Below are 27,303 nucleotides of genomic sequence, written 5' to 3'. Positions count from 1 at the left end.
AACTTTGACAGAGCCTGAGGTTTGTAATGTTGATGCGTTGACAGCTTGTAGAAGTGACTTCCTCAGTGAAAAGACGGGGGAGCCTCGATTTAGTTATGATAGACACGTCAGCACCAGTGTCGACTAGGAAAACTAGACATGATCAAATGTCAGTCACGTACAAACGACTGTTCGGCTGGGCAGATGAGTGGATGGAGTGCAATGTATGAGGATGTCTGTGAGGTTCCCTGCAGGACTCAGCGTCTTTTAGGTCCTGCGGTTGGCGTTTGGGTGCTGGCAAGGTAATCAGCACTTCTTGGCATTTTTGCTGAAAATATTGTGGTACCAGCAGTACAGATGAGTGGGTGCAGTGGTGGTGGTGACTGCAGCAGTGGAGGAAGCTTGTCCTCATTGATTTGTTCCAGCATGTATACCGGCATGTATGGTATGGAGTGCTCATACTGTGGAGAGAACGAGCGGATACTGCCAGGCGATGTAGAAGGCGTGGAGGCGGAGTGAGCCCTGCCTCTGCCAGCAGACAGCCAGTAAGCAGTAGCAGTTGTGCCAACTAGCAGTGAGTGGTGAGCTGGTTGGTTTTGTTGTAGCAATGAATACAGTTGGCGTGTGATGCAGAGACAAGAGCCGATTGACTCGAAGGAGTGCGGTAGCAGGTGGATCTGTAGGTTGGTAAGAAATTTGGCAGACCACACCGCCCACAGAGTGACGTCCAGCATGGTATGCTCACTCACAAGTAACCGAAGGCGGTGCAAGAGTTGTGAGGGAGTTCAGTCCCTCAGGTGCTCCTTGTGCAAGATCATGATGATTTAATTCTTATGGTGAGCAGGCGAGTCATTCCATGATCATTTTCTTCGCGAACTCGTACTTTGGTGGAGGGGGTGGTGAGAGGACTAGATCACAAATTAAGTCCAAGTGATCACGGAGATGCATGACGAGACACGTGATGCAAATCAAAAAGATGCTCGACAAGTACAAACCATGATACAGGGTCGGCTTTGTGTAAAGGTGGCAGCTTTGGCAGATGACCTGGGAGAGGGGATGAAGGCAGCTTCAGTGTCCCTTGGAAAACTGGCTGGTCCTTGGCAGGAGAGGCCGTACAGCAGGCCAGCACAACAGTCATTGGTGTGTTCCTGGCAAGAACGTCCATGGCAACATAAAACAAAATGAAGTCTCACCACCAAAATTACATGACCAACAAAATCTTAGGCATCCTATGTGACTGTAGGCTTTTCCGGCACAAACTACTGATGAAGGTTTCTCGGGTCTCCAGCCAGGTGATAGTGTTGATATGATATTTCAGGAAGTGTCATACTACCCACCTTCTGGCGAAGTCAGAAGATGGGTAGTATGACACTTCCCGAAATGTCATATCAACGCTATCATCCAGCTGAAGACCCAAGAAACCTTCATCCTTAGGCATCCTGTTATATTTACAGACTAGGAAATGGATCACATGCAACATAATAATAATGCAAACTTTGGCATGATTGGTGAAGTTGAAAACATTTCTGTTTCAAATGCCTTGAAACATAAGAGCTGGTATAAAGCAATGTCTGAAGAATACAAATCGCTGATAAAATTAAAAACTTGGCATCTTGTAGAACTTCCAAAGAATGCAAAACCTTTAACCTGTTGCTTAGTATTGCATAAAAAGCAAGATGAGCATTATAAAGTCAGATTAGTTGCAAGAGGTTTTGAGCAAGAAGAAGGACTGGATTATTCAGAAACTTTTAGTCCTGTAGCACAATATGACATTTCTTAGTATTGTGGCTAAAAATAAAATGAAAATAGCAACATTTGATGTGAAGACAGCATTTCTATACAGTGATATGCAAGAGTAAATCTACATGAATCAACCTGATGGATTCAATGATGGTACAAATAGAGATTGTAAGCTAAAGAAGAGTTTATATGGCCTAAAACAAGCTCCAAAGAACTGGAATGAGAAATTCTCAAATTATCTGATGACATTAAGATTTGAAAATACAGACAATGATCCTTGTATCTATTACAATGAAGACAGAAGCAGCATTATAGCATTGTTTGTTGATGATGGACTAGTTATTGGAAGGATGAAAGACAACATCACTGAAGTTTTGAACAAACTTAATCAGATGTTTGAAATAACATTTGATTGGAAAATGCGAAACCAAATTACATATCTTGGAATGGAAATTAAAATATGTTCACAAGGAATCTTTTTACATCAATCTACATTTACAAAGAAAATCTTAAGGCAATTTAAGTTTGATGATTTAAATTCAGTTGCCACACCTATGGACCATGGAATGATGACAGATGTAGTAAATTTTGTCAATGATGAACAATTTGAATGGACTGAACCTTATAGAGAAGCTATAGGCTGTCTACTGTATCTTGCAACAATATCACATCTGATATTAGTTTTGCTGTTGATTACTGAAGCAGATTTAGTAATAAACCAATGGTTAGTCACTGGAAAATGGTGAAACGAATTTTTCAGTACCTAAAAGGAACTATGAAGTATGGCATATTATTTGGTGGAGGCTCAACATTGCTTCCTTATACAGATTCTGATAATGGTGGTGATATTGCAAACAGATGCTCCACCAGCAGAGTTCTTATTATGTGAGGAGGGCTCATTGTCTGGTATGCTCGAAAACAGCGTCTTGTGGCAACTTCAACTGCTGAAGCAGAATGCCGAGCTGCTGTCTCTTCAATCAATGTTATATGTTGGATATGACACCTCTTACAAGAACTTAGAATTTCAGGTTTGAATAAACCAACAGAACTCTGTGTTGATAATCAAGCTGCAATACATATGTTGAAGAATACTTATGAAGGAAAAATAACAAGAGGCAAGAAACACATTGAAATTTCATGAAAGTTTATTCACAACACATGGGGACGACTGTCAAACTGAAACATGTGGACAGTTCAAGTCAACTTGCTGATATACTCAATAAGCCACAGACTGTAAAAGTGTTTCAAGAATTAAGAAGAAAAATAATTAAGGAGAAGTGTTAAGCATTAATTATTTTCTGTGTCTTGTAATATGTTATGCAAGGTGTTTTTATATATGTTCCATGTTCCACGCAATAATGCTGAAATAGTTACTCTGTGTCAGTCAGTTGTTTTCTTATCCAAGCATGCTGTAGTGCTATACATAAGTGAATGATATATTAAAGTGTTCTCCTTTATATACCACAAAATAGTTACTTATCTTTAAAACAAGAATTTATGAAGACGAATAATAGGACACTTGAAAAAGAAATGTACTAAATCTGTGTCTTGAAACAAAAAAAATGTCGAAAGATGGCTGAACCTATTGCCTACCTTTGTAGTCAAATAATTTGTGTTTCTACCTATTGATATATAGGAACTGGTTTTGATTCCTGAGATGGAAAAATCTGTAAGGTAACCCACTCACCATCATAAGGCCAAATGAGGAGCTGCTTGAATTAACATGTAGCAATATTGATATGCAAGCAGGCAAAATGACATCAAATCAGAATGACTCCACAAGGCTGGGAGCCACACGACACATTTTTATTTACTTACACAATTAATTAAATTAATTTTAGGCATTAAATGTAAACATAATCTATACAATGGAAAGAGTAAACCTCTTATGCAATTTGGTGTATTAGCAATTGTTTGATAATGTGTGTGTTATAAGCATAGAATGTGTGTTTTCTCCCAGCTTATAGGATTATGTCCATCAACACTGGAGCAGAGCATTGGGAAAAGTCAACAAATTGATACATTGATACATAAATTTCAGCTTCATTTTATTCTCCTGTGGTTTTTTTTTTTTTTTTTTTTTTTTTTTTATCTCAGTGATATATAGTTCATCAGATACAAACTGAAAAAAATATCAAGTTTTAGACTGGGTACAAACATGAGGAAGGAGCCCTGATAATTTCAGCGCCTTTACTGAATGAAAATTGTGAAATGGAAAGAATTAGATGCAATAGTGGTACCTCAGACTGTTTCATCACCTAAAAACTTTAACTAGAAAGATTTGCATTTCATTGCTACTTATTTGATCTTGTCTTCACACCAGAATCATGCTCTACTGGATAATTCATATAGTTCTAAGGAATCTATATACATTGAGTAACAGGTTATTTTGCTGCACTTCCCTAGGCAACCTCCTCACACATTGGAACCAAGTGTTGCACAGTACTGAAGTTAGAATCCACTGAGAGTGATGTTAATAATCAAGCTTTAAATCATACATTAAATTTTTAGTAAGACCTCTTATTGTTAACATTTAACATTTGTTAACTCAGAGATGACTGAGGAGAGATAGAGCCAGTACTTACCTTAAGGAGACAGTGTATGTCCTATGCTACCAATGTTAAATTATCAAATTTTGTGACCCATTATCTTGGAAACTTTTTAAGACACCAACTTACAATTTTCCATAATTGTTGAATGCACCTTTCTAGATACACTGAACTAGAATCATTACTAAAATTGTACTGCTGGGCATGTTATCTGTTTTTTTTCATACACTCAATTTTTTGACAGTATTTTGTAAATCAATGAACATAGAAACAAAACAACACAGGATATTTCAATTATTCTATTTCCATATGTGTTTTGTGTTGAATCTCACACTTGGCATACTCTGAAAATTTCATGTCTCTACCATCAGTGCATTTTTATAAAATGGGTCATTTATTGCAAAAAAATGTAGTTCAGAGATATTGAGGTTTAAAACTTTATTATAACAAATTCTTATACAGACTTACATTTCTGCGACTTTTATACTCTAGAATTGCCCAGTCCCATAGCCTGTGTCTTCTTCAGTGTCACAGCAGCCCAGTGCTTGCTGCCTCCTTTTCTTTCTTGCTTCTTTTGTCATTTGCTGAGCAGCTAACTGTGATTCACACACAGAAGCTCATCCAGTTCCTGCAGTCCTTTAGCTGTGTTCTGTCCAAATCTTACCCCTAACTTCTCCAGAACTTAGAATCTTTCATAGTTCCCACCATTAAAAGTTATTACAGCATCAGACACTGCTAACCTCACAGTCACAAGGCCAACAAATATATTTTTAGGCACACAGCACCACTCAACATTATTGAAAGACTCATTCACATTCTGGGTCTTCCTATGTAAACACTTCTTTAGTAGCTCAGGATTTGCCAAATCTCTGTAAATAGGTTTTAATGTATAATAAATATACCAAATTGTTCAGTACATTATGGAGCAGAAAACAGAAAATGTCAAATTTCAATGAATTTTACGTACAATGTCCCCTTAATGAAGCTGAATTTCAATACTAAATCAAACAATGGAAACTCGATATTGGAATATCAACAATGCAAGAAAGATAGATTGCTACTTACTGTAAGGATGACACATTAAGTTGCAGACAGGCACAACTAAAAGACAATTACACATTAGCTTTTGGCCACAGACTTCATCAAAAAAAGAAAGCAAGTATGCCCCACACACATATGACCACCATCTCCACCAGCTCAGACCAGAATGCTAGTGTCACATGGAATGGGAGCACAGTCTGGAGATGGTGGGGAAGGGAAAGGGATAGCAATGTATGGGTGAGGGGAGAGAACAGTGCTGTCTAGCAGCATGTGCAGGGATTACACTGCCAACAGGTGCAGTGACAGGAGGCTGTGGAGCAGGAATCTGGAGGTGGGGGGTGTGGGGCTGCCCCACAGTCTCCTGATGCTGCACCTGTTGGCAGCCTAGTCCCTACACAGACTGCCAGACAGCACTCTTGTCTCTCCTCACCCATACATTGCTATGCCTTCCCCTTCCCCATCACCTCCAGATTGCTGCTCCTGTTTGATATCACAGTTACATTCTAGTCTGAGCTGTCAGAGATGGTAGTCACATATGTGTGGGGTGAGCTTTATGGTGTGAATAAATGTGTATGTGATTCTCTTTCTTTTTCTGAGGAAGGCTTCTACCATATCTTCATTCATGGAACATCCTTCCTGTTAAAATAAAAGATAAAGCTTTGTGGTCACAGAATACAATGATCTTCTTTCCATATACAAAATAGCGAAACTTTCTAAGGGACCAGACCACGGCCAGTACTTCCAATTCAGTAGTGCAATATGCGCGTTCACAGCTAGAGAGTGTTCTGCTGGCAAACCCAATTATTTTGATGGTACTGATATCTTCTGGATTGTCCATCTGGAAAAGAGTGGCACCCAATCCTGTTTCCGAAGCATCCGCAGCAATATAAAAATCTTGATCAAGTCTCGGATGATGTAACAGTGGAGCATTAGTCAAAGCATTGTGGATGTTATCAAAAGCTTGCATGCATTCGGAGTTCCACTCCCACATGACATTTTTTCTTAACAGCCGTAAGAAACAGTCTTGGCTTCCTAACTGATTGGGTAAAAATCGTCGAAAAAATGAAACTAAGCCGATAAATGACTTTAATTCCGTCCTATTTTTTGGATAAGCACATCTGTTAATCGCATCCATCTTTTTAGGATTTGGTTTTATCCCTTCAGGAGTGATTATATGTCCAAGAAATTTCAATTGGTTATGAGCAAACTTGGATTTGCTCAAATTTACAGTAAATCCGTATTCCAAAAATTTCGCAAAAACTCTTCTTAATAAGTCCAAATGTTCCTCCCAAGTTTCAGAAGCAATTAGCAAATCATCCACATATAACGTAACTTCATTCAAAAGGTCTCTACCCAGTACGGTATCTAATGCCGATATGAAAACACCACCGCTTGTTTTCAACCCAAATGGCATGACGGTAAACTGGTAACTTCGGCCCAGAAAAATGAATGCAGTATATTTTCTAGATTCTTTCGATATTCTAGTTTGCCAATATGAACTACGCATATCCAAAGAAGTTAAGAAGCGGGCACCATAAAACTTTTGTACTAACTCTTCTAGGTTCTCCGGTCGCGTTTGTACAGGTATAATGATCTTATTGATCTCTCTGGCATCCAACACCAATCTGATGTCACCATTGGGTTTAATTACCGCCACAAGAGGGTTACAATATTCGGAATCTGAGGGCTCAATAATACCCCATTCTAACATTTTATTGATTTCCTTTCTGACTACTTCTTTCTTTGTCCATGGGATAGAATAGGGAGTACGACAAAAGGGTTTATGTGCATACGTCTTTATATGGAATTCAAAGTCTTTTATTATACCCGGACGTTTACTAAAAATTGACTGATATGCTTCCAATAAGTAGTACAGTTCGTCCCTTTGGATAACAGATAAATATTCTGATTCTAACACCTTTTCCTGCAATGACATTTTATCAATCATTTCTTCAGAACATTCAATAAGGCATATATCATACACATTTTCATCATCAATACTGACATATTTTACCATTAGATTCATACACAACTGATTTGGAATTACTCGGCCCTTTCTCAGGGTGGCTGTCAAACCATTACCATTGGAATTAAATATACATTCACCTTTCTCTAAATTAATGATTGCACCAGTCTCACATAAAAAATCCAAACCCCAGATACATGGTACTGTCATTTTAGGAACAACCAGGAATGTACTTTCTATTTGAGCCCCCCGTATTGTAACGTCGACACGTACCTGTTTCACAACTTTTTGCATTTTTGCGCTGAACGCGCCAGACACGGTACATCCTGTGATAGGAAAAGTGGGTATTTTTACCCCTCGGCTTAAACAGTCCAGCGTCATGACACTAATAGTTGCTCCAGTATCAATTAATATTTCAACATCAACATTATTTATACTTGTTGGAATTATTGCCTGTAAAATTTGTCCACATTTATTAGAAACTTCAGGTTTTTCTTCAATTAATTCATTCCTTATATCCTGATCATTATTGTGCCTTAATACTCTCTGTTCAAATTGATGCCTGCCTTCCTTCTCCTTTCCAGTCATCCTAGGAAGGCATTTGGTGACTGGTATTAGTTTAATCTATCTCGTTGAGTCATCGGTGGGGGTTCATGAACTTCCACAATCCGTACAGTATGATCCGAGTTATGGTATTCACCCCGTCGCACATTGGAGGCTCCTTCGCCCATTGGTATAACTCCTTGTGCTGGATGAGGACTCGAGGCATTTGTTCCATCCTGCCGATGAACATTATGCTTCGAATTATCTTCCCAAGGTCGAATACAATTGGGATCATCACTTGGGTACCTGTTACTCTTATTAATATCACTACTATGCACATTCGCGTCACCATATCGAGGTTTACCTCTAGCACAGTAAGTATCTCTTCTATATTTATTATAATCATTGTTTTTATTGCAACCATAGGATGAAGATTGTCCACGCTCCTGTGATGCGGGTTTGCCCTGGTTTTCGGTATTATTATTATTATTATTATAATTATTCGTATTACCATGAGTGTGAGTCGACATTTGATTACCACTCATTTGTCTTGCGTCTTCCATAATCATATCTATAGAGTCAATCACCGACAAGAACTGTTCTACATCGTGGTCAGGAACATTTATTAACTTTTCACGTATATTTATGGGCAACCTTCCCTTCAAAATTCTGATCACTTCCTTGTGAGAAATTGGATCACTCCAATAACGTGTATTATTTATGTACTTTTCAAAATATTGCCTTAAAGTACTCCTTTTACTGTTAAAATACTCAGGTTGGTAAACCTCTTTTCTTAATTTCTCTTGTTTACTCGACGACCAGTATTTAGCCAAAAAAAGTTGTTCAAACTCAGCGCAAGTATGGCAACTTTCACTTACTTCAGCGGCCCATAATGCGGCTTCTCTGGTAATTTTGGATACTATAAATTGAAGTCGGTCGTGTTCTGACCAGCTACGTGGAAATATTCTTTTGAAATTATTGATAAAGATTTTCGGATGCAGGTTGTTCTTTTCAGTGGAGAATGTTGGGAATTGTCTACTTTAAAAAATGCTGTTCTCCACCTTTAAAGAAGACAAATATCCTCGCTGACCAAAAGAATCATCATCTTTACCAACCGAATCATCAACTTCCCAATGCAAATTTTCACCACAATTGTACTTCGTATTTTCACATGTTCGGTTGTTTTTCGACCTATTCTCCGAACGTTCGTCCTCTGTCAACAAATTTTGTGATGACTTTCGTTCTAACTCCGCCAATTTATGATTGGTTTCCTTTTGCCATTTAGGTAACTCATCAACTATTTTCTCTTTTATTTTCTGAATTTCACTAGTGAAGAGCTTAATTAATTCATCATTTCTACTTAGGTGCTCATTGATATTTTCATTTGGCTGGGATCCAATAGTAGTCTTAACCTTGTCTACAATTTCATTTTCTTTCATTTCTATCCATTCAGATAGATCTTCGTCAAGTCCTTTAGTTTGATCTACTAAATACTTGTCAATCCCCTTACGAGCATCGGACATCGGACTCAAACTCGACTATTTGTTTCGAAAGCTCTTCTATCTGTGCGCTAGCATTGAAACAGCTGCTTTCACACTTAACCATCCTATTGGACAGGCCATCATAACTCTTCGAAACTACCTCATATTTCTTTTCTACGTCATGAAGCTTTCCCATTAAATTATTATATTGCCTTTCTAAGGTGTTAGAAAACTCTACATCTAGTTCTCCAAATTTCGCATTTAATTGAGTCTCCCAGTCCGCCTTTAATTCTTTCTTAGTATTTTCCAGTTTATAATCAAAGGTGTTCAGTTTGCTTTCCAAAGAATCCATTTTAACTTCTAATGAACCAAATTTGGCCTCAAATTTTTCGTTTAACTTTTGATTGTCCTCTTTTAATTAATTATTATCTTTTTCTAGTGAACCAAGTCTTCCATTCATTACACCCATTTGAGTATTTATTGATACCAGCATATCAAACATTTTTTGATTAATATTTCCATTTTGAGGATCAACTTGCTGATCGACTTCCGAAACCTCAAGATCTTTATGTTCTCCCACGCTGCTTACCTTACTTATCATTGTATTTGAATCTCCTAACGGATCTAAATCAATAACTGTATTATTATCTGTACATGTCTCCTGTCCCAGATTGAGCTCATGGGATGCATCATCCATATCCTCTTCACTTTCCTCTCTCTCTCTACTCATTACTCTACTCAACTGCACATTATCATGTATTCTTTTCGTTCATTTTGACATTATTATTCAATACCAAGACACACACTTATTTTCACTATGTATTTATTTATATTTATCTACCGAAATCACAAGTCTCAACTTCTTTTTTTTATAATTATACAGTTATTTTAATCATACCTGGAAGTATCGCTCACTTTTAGCGATTATTGAAGAATACCTCTTTCATTGGACAGACTCACTGGCTGCTACAATATTTTCCAACTCTAGGGTTCGTGAATCCGGATGACACTCGACTCGATGCAGCAATCCTCCTCGATCGAGCCGCACGTTTTGACGCCACTTCTACCGTATCTTCATTCGCCGTCGGCGTTGTCGTTGTTACCGTGAGACACCGTTATACCAAGAGGAAAGGCGCGTCGATCTTAGAGCATGAGATATGATGACCTTAAGCCATTGACAACACACAACGGTCACGGTAGCACCTGATTCCAGAATAGCTGCAGTAGTTAAGATCTACGAACTATCCCTTGTTGACCAGGTCCCCAAAACTTAACTCGTAACGAGATCCCTTCAAAACAAATTGTCATAACGATCATCTATAAAGGCTTCGTACAACGAGAAGAAATGTTACGGTTGATGGAATAATAACAGATACGACCAAACTGTCTTGTCTCTTCTGCTTTATTTAATATAACTTCGTTCACAGTTTCATTTCGCATTCACCACTCATTCACCGAAACCCTTTGATGAACAGTTTTGGTTGCTTAACACCAACAGTCAATGATAATGATACAGCTTTTCTCCTTTTTATAAATTGAAGCCCGCTCTCCGTGATATAATAAGAAAAAAACCGGTCTCAATACCGCGTCCCTCGTGAGATGCGAATAGACTTATCCCGGAATTGACCACCCTGTAGGTGTACTCAATTTAATGACCACACTTCGCTGTCCGCTATTTCGCGTAACTGAATGTCCATTTTTTAGTCTGATTGTACACTGTAGCTATTTAAAATTCGCCCCTATATTTTTCACAACGCACAATTAGCACTTCGTTACTTATTTATTTCTAAGAGTAAACTAAAAAAAAAAAAAAAAAAAAAAAAAGACGCCGTATCATCGGCTTAGTCGATATAAAGCAAAACACCTTAATATGCCCAATTTTACCTCTTCTTATAGGATCGGCTACCTTACTCATTAATTTACTACATATTATTTCCAATAACACTAAACAGGTATCGCCGTTATATTTTAATTGTATTCAAAAGCATGTTACTACTATTATGACCAACCAAATCGTCACAAATCGCGCGGTGTGCGTTTTTAATGATAACTTTACGCTATTCAATTAAATCGCGTGGCGTGCGTTTTTAATGATAACTTTACGCTATTCAATTTCCGTTACAGCTATCTTGACTCGTAATGTTACAGGCTGTAGCCAAAAGTTCACATGTAGATATCTTTTAATTGTGTCTGTCTGCAACTTAATGTGTCATTTTATAGTAAGTAGCAATCTATCTTTTCCTTGCATTGTAAATTTCATTCCCATCAACTGACATGCGAAAAGTATAAAGACTGTACCTAGGTTTAAGAACTCTTAGTTCCTTCACCATGGATAAAAGAGGGACAGATCTGGGAAGATTCTGATTGAGAGGCTGGTCACTCCAGGTTGGGGGGAGGGGGCTCAGCTGTTATCAGACATAGGGAAGAAAAAGGTGAAGAGAAAGATGTAAGAGAGAGAGAAGGAGACAAATAATAAATGTTGATAATCACTGAACCAGTCCTGAGAAGATAGGAGAGAGTAAAAGTGAAGATGAATTGCAAAGAAGTTAAATGAGTAGTGGAAAGAGATAGCTCAATTAAGAACTGAGAGCGAAGCAGAAAAGGAGATTTGGGGAGGGGGGGGACAAGAAAAAGAGAGAAACATACAGACAAAAAAGTAAAACAGAAGATAAATAAAGAAAAGACAAAAAGGAAAAAGAGGGAAATAGAGAAAGAGTTGAGTAATTTTTTTTAAAAAAAAAGAAGCTGCTGGCAAAAAACCATATAAATAAATGGGAGAGGGGATTAATTAATGGTGGTTCAGTCCAGGAAGATTTGATGATATGTTGGTGAGCAGGTTCCTGCCGATGGAATTTAGGGGAACTATGGCTGATTAGGATGATCCAAATGGTCGATGTTGTGTAGCAAGCAGTCATGTTACTTGTCATGCTGTAAATCCTGCTCAGCATTTGGGTACGGGTCTCTCCAAAGTGAATGCTTCTTCTGTGTCCATTCATGCATTCAGCTGGTTTAGTGGTAGTCATTCCTATATAAAAAGCTGTGCAGTGGATATGTGGTAATTGCTAAACAATATATGTGGTTTCTCATGTTGCTATGTCTTTAAATGTTGTAGAAGGTAGTGGATGGCTGCATGAGACACGTTTTACAGTGGGAACAATGGTAGGAGTAAGAACCTTGGAATGGAGATTATGGTCAGTTAATGTCATATGGTTTGAAAAGGAGGTTAGGAGGGGAACATAAGGTAGTAATGAGTGGTGTGGGAATAGCAATAGCTCACTTTGTCAAGGATGATAAGTAATTCAGCTTTGATATTATTAAATCTATCCTCTCAAGATTCACTTAGTGTGATTAGGGGGAACCACATGAAACCCCAGTCAGGACAGTTGGTTATCTAGCTGGCTCTTCAATAAAAATTCATTGTCATATTATTTATTGAAGTGAAACAGAAATATAAAGCCCAGAAATAACAACAGCTCATGCCAACATGTAACATTCCTTTCCATTTTCATGTAATTTTAGCATAGTTCAAAATATGTTTCCCTCATTTTTTGTAGCTTCTATGACCCTGTACATGATTCCACTTTTACAAATCACTTCTCAGCACCTACTACAACTAACAAATTATTCTTTTACTTCTTTTAAAATTTTGTTACAGGGGCAAACAATAAATGTTACACATGTTTTTGAGCTTGATGACATCAAGAACAGACTTCATGATATACGATATGTAATAACGGATATACCAAGAAGAGGAGTTCTGTCTCTACTATTTGCTAATGGAACAGTTATAAAACTTGGAATTGGTACGTATAACATCTAAGAAATGTTTATTTTCATTTATGTCTAAAAATGAAGATTGTGAAATTATTTTGGCATTTATTGCGAAAAGGATGTGTACCTCAAGCGTACATACCCACCCACCCACCTACACACACACACACATGCGCATGCACACACACACACACACACACACACACACACACACACACACACACACACACACACACACACACACTTATACCCAGGAAACATCATGCTAATACACACATCAAAAAAAAAGTTTTGCATCACCTCAATTCCCCAAACTCCTGAAGACAGACGTTGACTGTGAATATTGTATCATAGACACAGTCCCTTTGAATGTTCAGAGATGTCACTACACCAACCCAAAGATGTAACCAACCATGAATGAGCAGCACCTGTTAGACAGAGGGGTTCCAACAGCTGATCTGTTCCACTCATTCAACCAGGAAGGAGGTACATGGCTCATGTTGTCTGTAGTTCAACCATGCCCCGATGGTCAATACCACAGTTTGATCACGTCTGCATTGTTACTTTGTGCCAGGAAGGGCTCTCAACAAGGGAAGTGTTCAGGCATCTCAGAGTGAACCAAAGCGATGTTGTTCAGACATGGAGAAGATACAGAGAACAGGAACTGTCAATGACATGCCTCGTTCAGGCCACCCAGGGGCTACTACTACAGTGGACGACCACTCCCTACAGATTATGCCTCAGAGGAAACTTGACAGCAACACCACCATGTTAAATAATGCTTTTGGTGCAGCTAGATGACATTGTGTTATGACTAAAACTGTGCACAATACACTGCATAATGCACAACTTCACTCCCAACATCCATGGAAAGGTGCATATTTGCAACAATGACATCATGCAGCACAGTACAGATCGAACCAACAACATGCCGAATGGAATGCTCAGGATTGGCATCATGTTCTCTTCACCAATGAGTGTCGCATATGCCTTCGACCAGACAATGGTCGGAGACATGTTTGGAGGCAACCCAGTCAGGCTGAATGCCTTAGACACACTGTCCAGCAATTGCAGCTAGGTGGATGTTCCCTGATGTTTTGGGGTGGCATTTGTCGGTCCGACGTATGCCACTGGTGGTCATGGAAGATGCCATAATGGCTGTACAACACGTGAATGCCATCCTCCGACCAACAGTGCAACCATATCAGCAGCGTATTGGCTAGGCATTTGTCTTCATGGATTACAATTTGTGCCCCCATTGTGCACATCTTGTGAATGACTTCCTTCAGGATAATGACATCACTTGACTAGAGTGGCCAGCATGTTCTCCAGACCTGAACCCTATTGAACATGCCAGGGATAGATTGTAAAGGGCTGTTTATGGATGACATGACCCACCAACCACTCTGAGGGATCTATGCCAAATCACCATTGAGGAGTGGGAAATCTGGACCAACTGTGCCTTGATGCACTTGTGGATAGTATACCATGACGAATACAGGCATGCATCAATGCAAGAGGACATGTTACTGGGCTTTAGAGGTACTGGCGTGTACAGCAATCTAGACCACCACCTCTGAAGGTCTTGCTGTATGGTGGTACAACATGCAATGTATGGTTTTCATGAGGAATAAAAATGGTGTAAATGATGTTTATGTTGATCTCCATTCCAATTTCCTGTACAGGTTATGGAACTCTCAGAACCGAGGTGATGCAAAACATTGGTTTATGTCTGTAACATGTAACATCATCTCTAACCTTCAAAATGGCATCAGTTTGCCAAGGAAAAGAGTCCACAAGTTCCTTCAGGTATGCCATATCCAAATGAAGTCACTCATTGATTGGATCACATGAGGTAACCAAATTGTGGGAATAATTATTGCTATATTTCATTGGCTGTTCAAAATAATCTAAGACATTTTCTATGGGATTAAGATCAACAGAGTTAGCATGTGAGTCAAGGTCTGATAGGGTACTTGAGTGTTCTTCAGCCTGTGAATTATACGTGCAGCTGTGTGGACACAGTTTTTGTCATCTGGAAAGAAATGTGTGCTGACAGCATACTCAACATGAAGATAAAGAAGGAAAAACAACACTTAGTCACCAAAAATTTTAAAATAACCATCCTTTTTCCTGTTCGTGGTAACCTGAATGAGTAGGGCCATCTCATAGAATGGAAAACAAATTATCACAGAAGCATCTGTCTTTCAACCACACCTTCCACACACTGAGGGTTAAATGCTTCATAGGGCATATTAGTACACTCAATGCCTTCGGTCATTTGAAGAGGGGCAACATCATGACTAAACTGACTTCACTATGTGGCTGCTGCCAGCTATTGTGAAGTTTCTGTTTGTTGGCCCATTGAAGTTGTGCAGTTCTATGTGATGTTGTGAGTGATGTCCTTTTGTAAGGCATCTGACTGCAATATGAACTGCATGTATTTCCCTTTTCAGTGTTTGCTCAGAAACTGGTTGAGATGTACCTGCATTCACTGACAGCAGCAATTCCTGTTGAGTTTGAGATCAACTGCCATTGATTGGACATGAGGCTCATCTCCAGTTCCTGTCGGTTAGGGTCTTTTTATAATCAGTGTTCTTACTCTGAGTTACATGACTCACAAGAAGAGGTCCTCAGTGGTTGGACAAATTTTTTGAAACCATATGTATGGTGATGTTGGTTAATGTCCCAGGTATCACACTATGCAGCCATTCACCCTAGTGAACCATCATTTGTGAATGACTAAAGGAACAAAATTTCAGAATTTAGCATGCTGCTCTATAGCTTTGAAAACAGGGTATGTAAAAGATTGGTTGTGCAGTGTAATGGTTAAGGTACAGGCCTCACATACAAAAGGTTGTGGGTTTGAATTTCATCACACTCTTTGAAAATTTTTATTTTTGAATCTTAATGAAATGACTTTGATCTTTATTTTTATTCAGTTAATTTTTTTAAATGTAATTTTTTTTATTTCTGTTGCTTAGTTGAGTCATTTTAATCATCATATTAATTTTTTCATCTGATATCACTTTTCCTTTGTATCATTTTTTTTCCACACAGAATCTTTGTTGATGTGATTTTGATTATTTTTGTATATTAACTTCAGTTTAATTTCTTCAGTTTTATCATCCTATATTTCTGTCGATCTTATTGCATTCATTATTTTCATCCCTCATTTAGCTTGAATTTCATTTTATTTATAATCCTGTCTTTTGTTTAAAACTTCATCTGCATTATTTTGTCTATAGTACAATAAATGTTTGTATGACAATAATTATCCAAAAAATGTACCTACATCTTGTATTGAAAAACACATTTTGACACCATTCCACAGTCAATGTAAATAGATTATTTCATCTTTTGTTTTTTAACTGATACACTGGCAGTTTCAAATGTTTAAATATTATTATAGATAAATAAAAAGAATTATATTTAAAAAGAAAGATGATGAGACTTACCAAACAAAAGCGCTGGCAGGTCGATAGACACACAAACAAACACAAACATACACACAAAATCTAGCTTTCGCAACCAATGGTTGCCTCGTCAGGAAAGAGGGAAGGAGAGGGAAAGACAAAAGGATTTGGGTTTTAAGGGAGAGGGTAAGGAGTCATTCCAATCCCGGGAGCGGAAAGACTTACCTTAGGGGGAAAAAAGGAGGAAAAAAGGACAGGTATACACTCGCACACACACACATATCCATCCTCATATACACAGACACAAGCAGACATTTGTAAAGGCAAAGAGTTTGGGCAGAGATGTCAGTCGGGGCGGATGTACAAAGGCAAAGATGATGTTGAAAGACAGGTGAGGTACGAGCGGCGGCAAATTGAAATTAGAAATTAGCGGAGATTGAGGCCTGGCGGATAGCGAGAAGAGAGGATATGCTGAAGGGCAAGTTCCCATCTCCGGAGTTCTGACAGGTTGGTGTTAGTGGGAAGTATCCAGATAACCCGGACGGTGTAACACTGTGCCAAGATGTGCTGGCCGTGCACCAAGGCATGTTTAGCCACAGGGTGATCCTCATTACCAACAAACACTGTCTGCCTGTGTCCATTCATGCGAATGGACAGTTTGTTGCTGGTCATTCCCACATAGAACGCTTCACAGTGTAGGCAGGTCAGTTGGTAAATCACGTGGGTGCTTTCACACGTGGCTCTGCCTTTGATCGTGTACACCTTCCGGATTACAGGACTGGAATAGGTGGTGGTGGGAGGGTGCATGGGACAGGTTTTACACCGGGGGCGGTTACAGGGGTAGGAGCCAGAGGGTAGGGAAGGTGGTCTGGGGATTTCATAGGGATGAACTAAGAGGTTGCGAAGGTTAGGTGGACGGCGGAAAGACACTCTTGGTGGAGTGGGGAGGATTTCATGAAGGATGGATCTCATTTCAGGGCAGGATTTGAGGAAGTCGTATCCCTGCTGGAGAGCCACATTCAGAATCTGATCCAGTCCCGGAAAGTATCCTGTCACAAGTGGGGCACTTTTGGGGTTCTTCTGTGGTAGGTTCCGGGTTTGAGGAGATGAGGAAGTGGCTCTGGTTATTTGCTTCTGTACCAGGTCGGGAGGGTAGTTACGGGATGCAAAAGCTGTTTTCAGGTTGTTGGTGTAATGGTTCAAGGATTCCGGACTGGAGCAGATTCGTTTGCCACGAAGACCTAGGCTGTAGGGAAGGGACCGTTTGATGTGGAATGGGTGGCAGCTGTCATAATGGAGGTACTGTTGCTTGTTGGTGGGTTTGATGTGGACGGACGTGTGAAGCTGGCCATTGGACAGGTGGAGGTCAACGTCAAGGAAAGTGGCATGGGATTTGGAGTAGGACCAGGTGAATCTGATGGAACCAAAGGAGTTGAGGTTGGAGAGGAAATTCTGGAGTTCTTCTTCACTGTGAGTCCAGATCATGAAAATGTCATCAATAAATCTGTACCAAACTTTGGGTTGGCAGGCCTGGGTAACCAAGAAGGCTTCCTCTAAGCGACCCATGAATAGGTTGGCATACGAGGGGGCCATCCTGGTACCCATGGCTGTTCCCTTTAATTGTTGGTATGTCTGGCCTTCAAAAGTGAAGAAGTTGTGGGTCAGGATGAAGCTGGCTAAGGTAATGAGGAAAGAGGTTTTAGGTAGGGCGGCAGGTGATCGGCGTGAAAGGAAGTGCTCCATCGCAGCGAGGCCCTGGACATGCGGAATATTTGTGTATAAGGAAGTGGCATCAATGGTTACAAGGATGGTTTCCGGGGGTAACATACTGGGTAGGGATTCCAGGCGTTCGAGAAAGTGGTTGGTGTCTTTGATGAAGGATGGGAGACGGCATGTAATGGGTTGAAGGTGTTGATCTACGTAGGCAGAGATGCGTTCGGTGGGGGCTTGGTAACCAGCTACAATGGGACGGCCGGGATGATTGGGTTTGTGAATTTTGGGAAGAAGGTAGAAGGTAGGGGTGCGGGGTGTTGGTGGGGTCAGGAGGTTGATGGAGTCGGGTGAAAGGTTTTGTAGGGGGCCTAAGGTTCTGAGGATTCCTTGAAGCTCCGCCTGGACATCAGGAATGGGATTGCCTTGGCAAACTTTGTAAGTAGTGTTGTCTGAAAGCTGACGCAGTCCCTCAGTCACATACTCCCGACGATCAAGTACCACAGTTGTGGAACCCTTGTCCGCCGGAAGAATGACGATGGATCGGTCAGCCTTCAGATCACGGATAGCCTGGGCTTCAGCAGTGGTGATGTTGGGAGTAGGATTAAGGTTTTTTAAGAAGGATTGAGAGGCAAGGCTGGAAGTCAGAAATTCCTGGAAGGTTAGGAGAGGGTGATTTTGAGGAAGAGGAGGTGGGTCCCGCTGTGACGGAGGATGGAACTGTTCCAGGCATGGTTCAATTTGGATAGTGTCTTGGGGAGTTGGATCATTAGGAGTAGGATTAGGATCATTTTTCTTCGTGGCCACCCCAATTCAGTAGTTAACCTTTCCTCCAAACCTCTCTCCCAATCCGAAACCTGTGTCCTATCCAAAGGCCTCACCTTCAGCCCCACTCCCAGATTTAACCAAACAGCCCTCGTCAAAGATTTACTGTCCTACACCCGTACTCTCTGCTGGAAATATCACTTTGCACGAAGAAAAATGATCCTAATTCTACTCCTAATGATCCAACTCCCCAAGACACTATCCAAATTGAACCATGCCTGGAACAGTTCCGTCCTCCGTCACAGCGGGACCCACCTCCTCTTCCTCAAAATCACCCTCTCCTAACCTTCCAGGAATTTCTGACTTCCAGCCTTGCCTCTCAATCCTTCTTAAAAAACCTTAATCCTACTCCCAACATCACCACTGCTGAAGCCCAGGCTATCCGTGATCTGAAGGCTGACTGATCCATCGTCATTCTTCCGGCGGACAAGGGTTCCACAACTGTGGTACTTGATCGTCGGGAGTATGTGACTGAGGGACTGCGTCAGCTTTCAGACAACACTACTTACAAAGTTTGCCAAGGCAATCCCATTCCTGATGTCCAGGCGGAGCTTCAAGGAATCCTCAGAACCTTAGGCCCCCTACAAAACCTTTCACCTGACTCCATCAACCTCCTGACCCCACCAACACCCCGCACCCCTACCTTCTACCTTCTTCCCAAAATTCACAAACCCAATCATCCCGGCCATCCCATTGTAGCTGGTTACCAAGCCCCCACCGAACGCATCTCTGCCTACGTAGATCAACACCTTCAACCCATTACATGCCGTCTCCCATCCTTCATCAAAGACACCAACCACTTTCTCGAACGCCTGGAATCCCTACCCAGTATGTTACCCCCGGAAACCATCCTTGTAACCATTGATGCCACTTCCTTATACACAAATATTCCGCATGTCCAGGGCCTCGCTGCGATGGAGCACTTCCTTTCACGCCGATCACCTGCCGCCCTACCTAAAACCTCTTTCCTCATTACCTTAGCCAGCTTCATCCTGACCCACAACTTCTTCACTTTTGAAGGCCAGACATACCAACAATTAAAGGGAACAGCCATGGGTACCAGGATGGCCCCCTCGTATGCCAACCTATTCATGGGTCACTTAGAGGAAGCCTTCTTGGTTACCCAGGCCTGCCAACCCAAAGTTTGGTACAGATTTATTGATGACATTTTCATGATCTGGACTCACAGTGAAGAAGAACTCCAGAATTTCCTCTCCAACCTCAACTCCTTTGGTTCCATCAGATTCACCTGGTCCTACTCCAAATCCCATGCCACTTTCCTTGACGTTGACCTCCACCTGTCCAATGGCCAGCTTCACACGTCCGTCCACATCAAACCCACCAACAAGCAACAGTACCTCCATTATGACAGCTGCCACCCATTCCACATCAAATGGTCCCTTCCCTACAGCCTAGGTCTTTGTGGCAAACGAATCTGCTCCAGTCCGGAATCCTTGAACCATTACACCAACAACCTGAAAACAGCTTTTGCATCCCGTAACTACCCTCCCGACCTGGTACAGAAGCAAATAACCAGAGCCACTTCCTCATCTCCTCAAACCCGGAACCTACCACAGAAGAACCCCAAAAGTGCCCCACTTGTGACAGGATACTTTCCGGGACTGGATCAGATTCTGAATGTGGCTCTCCAGCAGGGATACGACTTCCTCAAATCCTGCCCTGAAATGAGATCCATCCTTCATGAAATCCTCCCCACTCCACCAAGAGTGTCTTTCCGCCGTCCACCTAACCTTCGCAACCTCTTAGTTCATCCCTATGAAATCCCCAGACCACCTTCCCTACCCTCTGGCTCCTACCCCTGTAACCGCCCCCGGTGTAAAACCTGTCCCATGCACCCTCCCACCACCACCTATTCCAGTCCTGTAACCCGGAAGGTGTACACGATCAAAGGCAGAGCCACGTGTGAAAGCACCCACGTGATTTACCAACTGACCTGCCTACACTGTGAAGCGTTCTATGTGGGAATGACCAGCAACAAACTGTCCATTCGCATGAATGGACACAGGCAGACAGTGTTTGTTGGTAATGAGGATCACCCTGTGGCTAAACATGCCTTGGTGCACGGCCAGCACATCTTGGCACAGTGTTACACCGTCCGGGTTATCTGGATACTTCCCACTAACACCAACCTGTCAGAACTCCGGAGATGGGAACTTGCCCTTCAGCATATCCTCTCTTCTCGCTATCCGCCAGGCCTCAATCTCCGCTAATTTCTAATTTCAATTTGCCGCCGCTCGTACCTCACCTGTCTTTCAACATCATCTTTGCCTTTGTACATCCGCCCCGACTGACATCTCTGCCCAAACTCTTTGCCTTTACAAATGTCTGCTTGTGTCTGTGTATATGAGGATGGATATGTGTGTGTGTGCGAGTGTATACCTGTCCTTTTTTCCTCCTTTCTTCCCCCTAAGGTAAGTCTTTCCGCTCCCGGGATTGGAATGACTCCTTACCCTCTCCCTTAAAACCCAAATCCTTTTGTCTTTCCCTCTCCTTCCCTCTTTCCTGACGAGGCAACCATTGGTTGCGAAAGCTACATTTTGTGTGTATGTTTGTGTTTGTTTGTGTGTCTATCGACCTGCCAGCGCTTTTGTTTGGTAAGTCTAATCATCTTTCTTTTTAAATATATTTTTCCCACGTGGAATGTTTCCCTCTATTATATTCATATCATTAATAAAAAGAATTAAATTCACATTAACAAAGAATCCAAGTGGAAAATGTACGACAGGAAGAAAAAAACTGAAAAAGTTAATATGGTGATTAAAATGATGTACAAATAAAAAATACATTTAAATAAATTAAAATAATAATAATAATTAACAAAGTCATTTTGATAAAGACTGACTAGATTCAACCCATGTGAGGCCTGTACCTTAACCATTACACTGCACAACCAGTCTATTAAAAATATCTTTTTTAAAGCTGTAGAGCATCACGTGATATTCTGAAAATTTTATTTGTCAGTTACTTGCAAATGAGGGCTCACAAGGGTGAATGGCTGCAGGATGTGGGACTTTAACCTACATCACCATATAAGATGCTTTCAAAAAGTTGATCCCACCACTGGGGACTTCTCCTTGTCAGAAGGGAACACCATTCCTTGTAGATACAAGCTCCTAAAATAATGTGAACACCTTGAACTAATTTATGAGCATAACATGATGTCATAGGAACAACAATGTATATGACATGATCTGTTACCAAAAAATCATCCGTAAAATACTTGAAAATGGCCTAAGTCTGAAATTCAACAACAGTACAGGAAATAAAGAAAATGGCAGCTGAAGGCTTCAAGAAATCATTCAAAAAATAAAAAATAAAAATAAAAATAAAAAAATCTCTATACTGATGCAATCAATAAGGACCAGCCTGTTTGTAGATATTTTCAATGCATGTGGGATGCCAAATTAGCTGCTCAAGACAGTTTTTGGAAAACACGTTCAAAAGTACTTTGCAAGACTGTCTGTCTGTACCCCCTGCAATAAATCCAGAAACATTCCAGTCTATACTTGGTAGGTTAAAGTTGCCTCCAACTAGTACTGCTTGATCTGGGTATTTATATACTATTAGATTAGATTAGATTAGATTAATACTTGTTCCATAGATCATGAATACGACACTTCGTAATGATGTGGAACGTGTCAGGTTAATAAAAGATCTGTACAAGATATTACATTACACAAAATATTGCATGACACTAATGATTAAGTTGGTTTTTTTCCCCTCACTTAATTTATATCTAAAAATTCAGCCAACGAGTAGAAGGAGTTGTCATCTAGAAATTTTTTAGATTTATTTTTAAATGTTGATTGGCTATCTGTCAGGCTTTTGACGCTGTTTGGTAGGTGACCAAAGACTTTTGTGGCTGCATAATTTACCCCTTTCTGTGCCAAAGTCAGATTTAACCCTGCATAGTGAAGATCATCTTTTCTCCTGGTGTTACAGCTATGCACACTGCTATTACTTTTGAACTGGGTAGGATTATTAACAACAAATTTCATAAGTGAATATATATACTGTGAGGTCACTGTGAGGATCCCTAGATCCTTAAATAGATGTCTGCAGGATGACCGTGGGTGGGCACCAGCAATTATTGTGATTACACGGTTTTGAGCAATGAATACTTTTCTACTCAATGATGAATTACCCCAGAATATGATGCCATACGAAAGCAGTGAATGAAGGAGGCATAGTAAGCTAATTTACTGAGATTCTTATCATTAAAATTTGCAATAACCATAATAGAATACGTAGCTGAACTCAGACGTTTCAGCGGACCATCAATCTGTTGCTTCCAGCTTAACCTCTCATCAATGGACACACCTAAAAATTTTGAAATTTCTACCTTAGCTACAGACTTCTGTTCAAAGTCTATATTTATTACTGGAGTTGTGCCATTTACTGTACGGAACTGTATATACTGTGTTTTATCAAAATTTAAAGAGAGTCCATTTGCTGAGAACCACTTAATAATTTTGTGAAAAACATCATTTACAATTACATCACTTAGTTCTTGGTTTTTGGATGTTATTACTATTCTTGTATCATCAGCAAAAAGAACTAACTTTGCATCTTCATCAATGTGGAATGGTAAGTAATTAATGTATATCAAGAACAGTAAAGGACCTAAGACCGAACCCTGTGGGACCCCGTACCTGATAGCCCCCCAGTTTGAGGATTCAGCTGTTGTTTTAACATTACATGAACCACTTATTTCAACTTTCTGCATTCTTCCAGTTAAGTATGAATTAAACCATTTGTGCACTGCCCCCCTCAAACCATAATGATTGAGCTTAACTAAAAGAATTCCATGATTTACACATTCAAAGGCCTTTGAGAGATCACAAAAAATACCAATGGGTGATGTCCGGTTATTCAGAGCATTTAATATTTGATCAGTGAAAGCGTATATAGCATTTTCTGTTGAAAAGCCTTTCTGAAAACCAAACTGACATTTTGTTAGTACTTTATTTTTACAAATATGGGAGGCTACTCTTGAATACATTACTTTCTCAAAAATTTTTGATAGAGCTGTCAGAAGAGAGATTGGGCAGTAGTTGTTGACATCCGACATATCCCTCTTTTTATGCAATGGTTTTACAATGGCATATTTCAGTCTATCGGGGAAAACACCCTGCTCCAAAGAGCTATTACATACGTGGCTGAGAATCCTACTTATCTGTGGGGAACAAGCTTTAAGTACCTTGCTGGAAATGCCATCAATTCTGTAAGAGCTTTTACTTTTCAGTGAGTTTATTGTTTTACTGATTTCAGAGGGAGAGGTTGGTGGAAATACAGTTGTTTCAAACTATTAGTAGCCTTGCCCCTTCTAGTGAAGATCTAGATCCTATTTTCTCCACAACATTTAAAAGATGATTATTGAAAATATTTTCAATTTCTGATTGTTTGTTAGTACACTTGTCATTCAGATTTATGGCACTAAAGTCTTCCTGTGCTCTTGGTTGCCCTGTTTCCCTTTCAATAATATTCCAAATTGCTTTAATTTTATTATCAGAGTTACTGATCTCAGACATGATACACATGCTTCTGGACTTTTTAATAAGTTTTCTTAGTACCACACAATAGTTTTTATAATAGTGAACAATTTCAGGGTCAGTACTCCCTCTTGCTGTTAGATACAGTTCTCTTTTACGGTTGCAAGATATTCTTATTCCTTTAGTTAGCCAAGGTTTTTTATATGTTTTCTTGGAATTATGTTTACTATTTTCTTGGGAAAACAATTTTCAAATACCCTTAAAAATGTATCGTGAAATAAGTTATATTTCAAGTTTGCATTGGGTTCCTTATACACTTCATCCCAGTCTAGCTGCTGTAGGCTTTCCCTAAAGTTTGCAATATTTATATTGTTAATTGAACGCACTGCTTTGAAATTCTGATTTGATATACTGCATGGAGCTATGTAATGTACTTTAACTAGCTGTGCACCATGATCTGAAAGACCATTCTCAACAGGATAAGCATTTATGTCCTTAAACTTATCTTGGTCTATAAAAAAAGTTATCTATCAATGTCCTGCTGTTCTTTGTTATCCGAGTAGGAAAATCAATGACAGAGCTCAAATTGAAAGAACTGAGTAATACTACAAGGTCATTCTTCCTATTACACTCTTTCAGGGAATCAACATTGAAATCCCCACAAATGATAATTTGCTTCCCCCTGTCTGACAGATAGCACAACAAAGCATCCAAGTTTTCTAGAAATAGCTGGAAATTCCCTGAGGGGGACCTATACACTGTTACAGTTATGAAAGTGCCATCATTTAGTTTTAGTTCATTGGCACATGCTTATGCTTCCGTATGTTGCTCTACACAAAATGTTTTAGTTTCTAAATTTTTTACACTGTGGAAGCTGTTGACATATATGGCAACTCCTCCTCTCATCATATTATCTCAACTTTCATGTGCAGCTAATTTGTACCCATTGATGCTAACCTTTTGCATATCAGTAACAATGTGATGCCCAGACAGGCATAGTACATCTATTACATTCTCAGTTTCTATATCTTCTAAACAAAGCAGAAGCTCATCAATTTTATTCTTCAATCCCCCAATATTTTGATGAAATATACTAACATTATTTTTCACTTTACTTTTGTGAGTATCTTGAACTTTTTTAACATCTTTAGTACTTGCCTGGCTGAGTTTCCCACTGGACACTGATCTTACACTAAAAAAGTGTTTCCCCCATGAGATGTAGTTCCTCCCCCCTTTAAATATCCTGCTATCAGCCCAGCCAGTTTACCCTTCCCTTTCTTGTTGAGGTGTAGGCCATGTCTAGTATAGTCCCACCTACAGAGTGAATCAACAGGAACCACACCAATGTGTGACCCTGCACCAGATCCAAGTAGCCGTTCCAACTCCAAATCAACTCTCCTGACTGAAGAGCTCAAATGAAGTCGGTCGTGGCGTTCCAGAACTGACACAAACCCAACACTGGTATGACTCAATGTTGATGCAATCTTTGCCAGGTCACACTCTATGCTGTACCCCGGATCTCTGTCAATACTGTTGCCCGGCCCACCCACAATAACCACGGTATCTTCCTTAGTAAAGCCTCTACATAGTGAACCAAAATCCTCTGTAACCTGCCTCAGTCCAGCACTAGGTTTGAAAAAACTTGTGACCTGGTATTCTGAACCTAATTCATCCTGCAGAAATGGCCCACACCCCTAGCATGCGAACTACCTAGCAACAAGACTTTCTTTCTCTTTGCAGACTTCCCTACATTCTTATTCAATTTCCTTCTGAAAGCTTGTTGAGCCCTGTCTACATCTACTTCTGTGAGAGGTTCATCAGTTTCTGACTGAGGCAACAGGTCAAACCTATTTTTTACATTAATAACAAAGCTGTCAGAAGAATTTCTTGGCCTGTTCCTTATGCCTGTTGCCACTTCCCACCCCTGTTTACCCTTCTCCCCCCTTAACCTGCCCAGTTCTCGCCTAGCTTCATCTAACTCAGCCTGAAGGGCAGCAATTTTCCCCTCCTGTTCCACAATCTTTCTATCTCTACTGCATAGCGTACAGAACCGCTGATGAGTCTCGCTTATTTTCCCAATTCCCACGCCACTACAATCGCCCCAATGAAAAACGTTACTACATCCATCACACCAGACCTTGGAGCTAAGGATTCTACAGCATGTCAGACACTTTACACTCATGTTACAAATCGATCTTAGTGACAGAAAGACAATTAAGTTACCGGAAAACAATGAAAATATGTGTACGAAAAATTAGGCCTACTCGCGACAATGTAAATAGTGGTTCAGAAGTTTATTACTGCAAATTATTTAAGAGATGACGATACTCTACAGATATAAAGGGGCAGCAAACGTATTTAGCACACTAAGCTATCAGTAAATGCACTTAAAATTGTGGTATGAAGTTTAATCTGAAAGCTCAAAAGTTCGGCCTGGCCGCGATATGTAAACAAAACGAACTTTACGTGATTACTGTGAAAATACGCGAGTCAGACAACAACCTTTAATGGTACACTTGAAGAGCACTATAATTAACGTAATAAATTAGTTTAAAGTGTTAAAAACAGTTTATTACTGCTTAAATTACTTATCTTGTATGAGAGCTGTGACTCAGATGTCCGTATAGCAGGCACAGGGCTACCAACCTGAGTTATTGATTGGAGCCTCTAAAATTGTCACTGTAGAATCAGGTGTCTAGGGAAAACATACAACAATTAACTTGGTTTCATGTACACTGTAACACATGACCAGATAACTTCACTGTCACA

At 40.1% G+C, this 27,303-nt stretch overlaps 1 protein-coding gene across 1 annotated transcript in view; it reads left to right on the top strand.

Moving 5' to 3' along the window:
* LOC126124779 (extracellular matrix organizing protein FRAS1-like) overlaps positions 1-27,303 on the top strand; it is a 452,648-nt gene that overhangs the window by 262,174 nt on the left and 163,171 nt on the right. Inside the window, exon 6 of the mRNA XM_049915125.1 lies at positions 12,955-13,102. Within this exon, the coding sequence (XP_049771082.1) occupies positions 12,955-13,102 (148 nt within the window). The remainder of the gene's footprint in view (positions 1-12,954; positions 13,103-27,303) is intronic.

Source organism: Schistocerca cancellata, unplaced genomic scaffold (assembly GCF_023864275.1).
Source record: "Schistocerca cancellata isolate TAMUIC-IGC-003103 unplaced genomic scaffold, iqSchCanc2.1 HiC_scaffold_426, whole genome shotgun sequence".
Classification (NCBI taxonomy): domain Eukaryota; kingdom Metazoa; phylum Arthropoda; class Insecta; order Orthoptera; family Acrididae; genus Schistocerca; species Schistocerca cancellata.
This window is presented reverse-complemented; position numbering and strand designations above follow the sequence as displayed.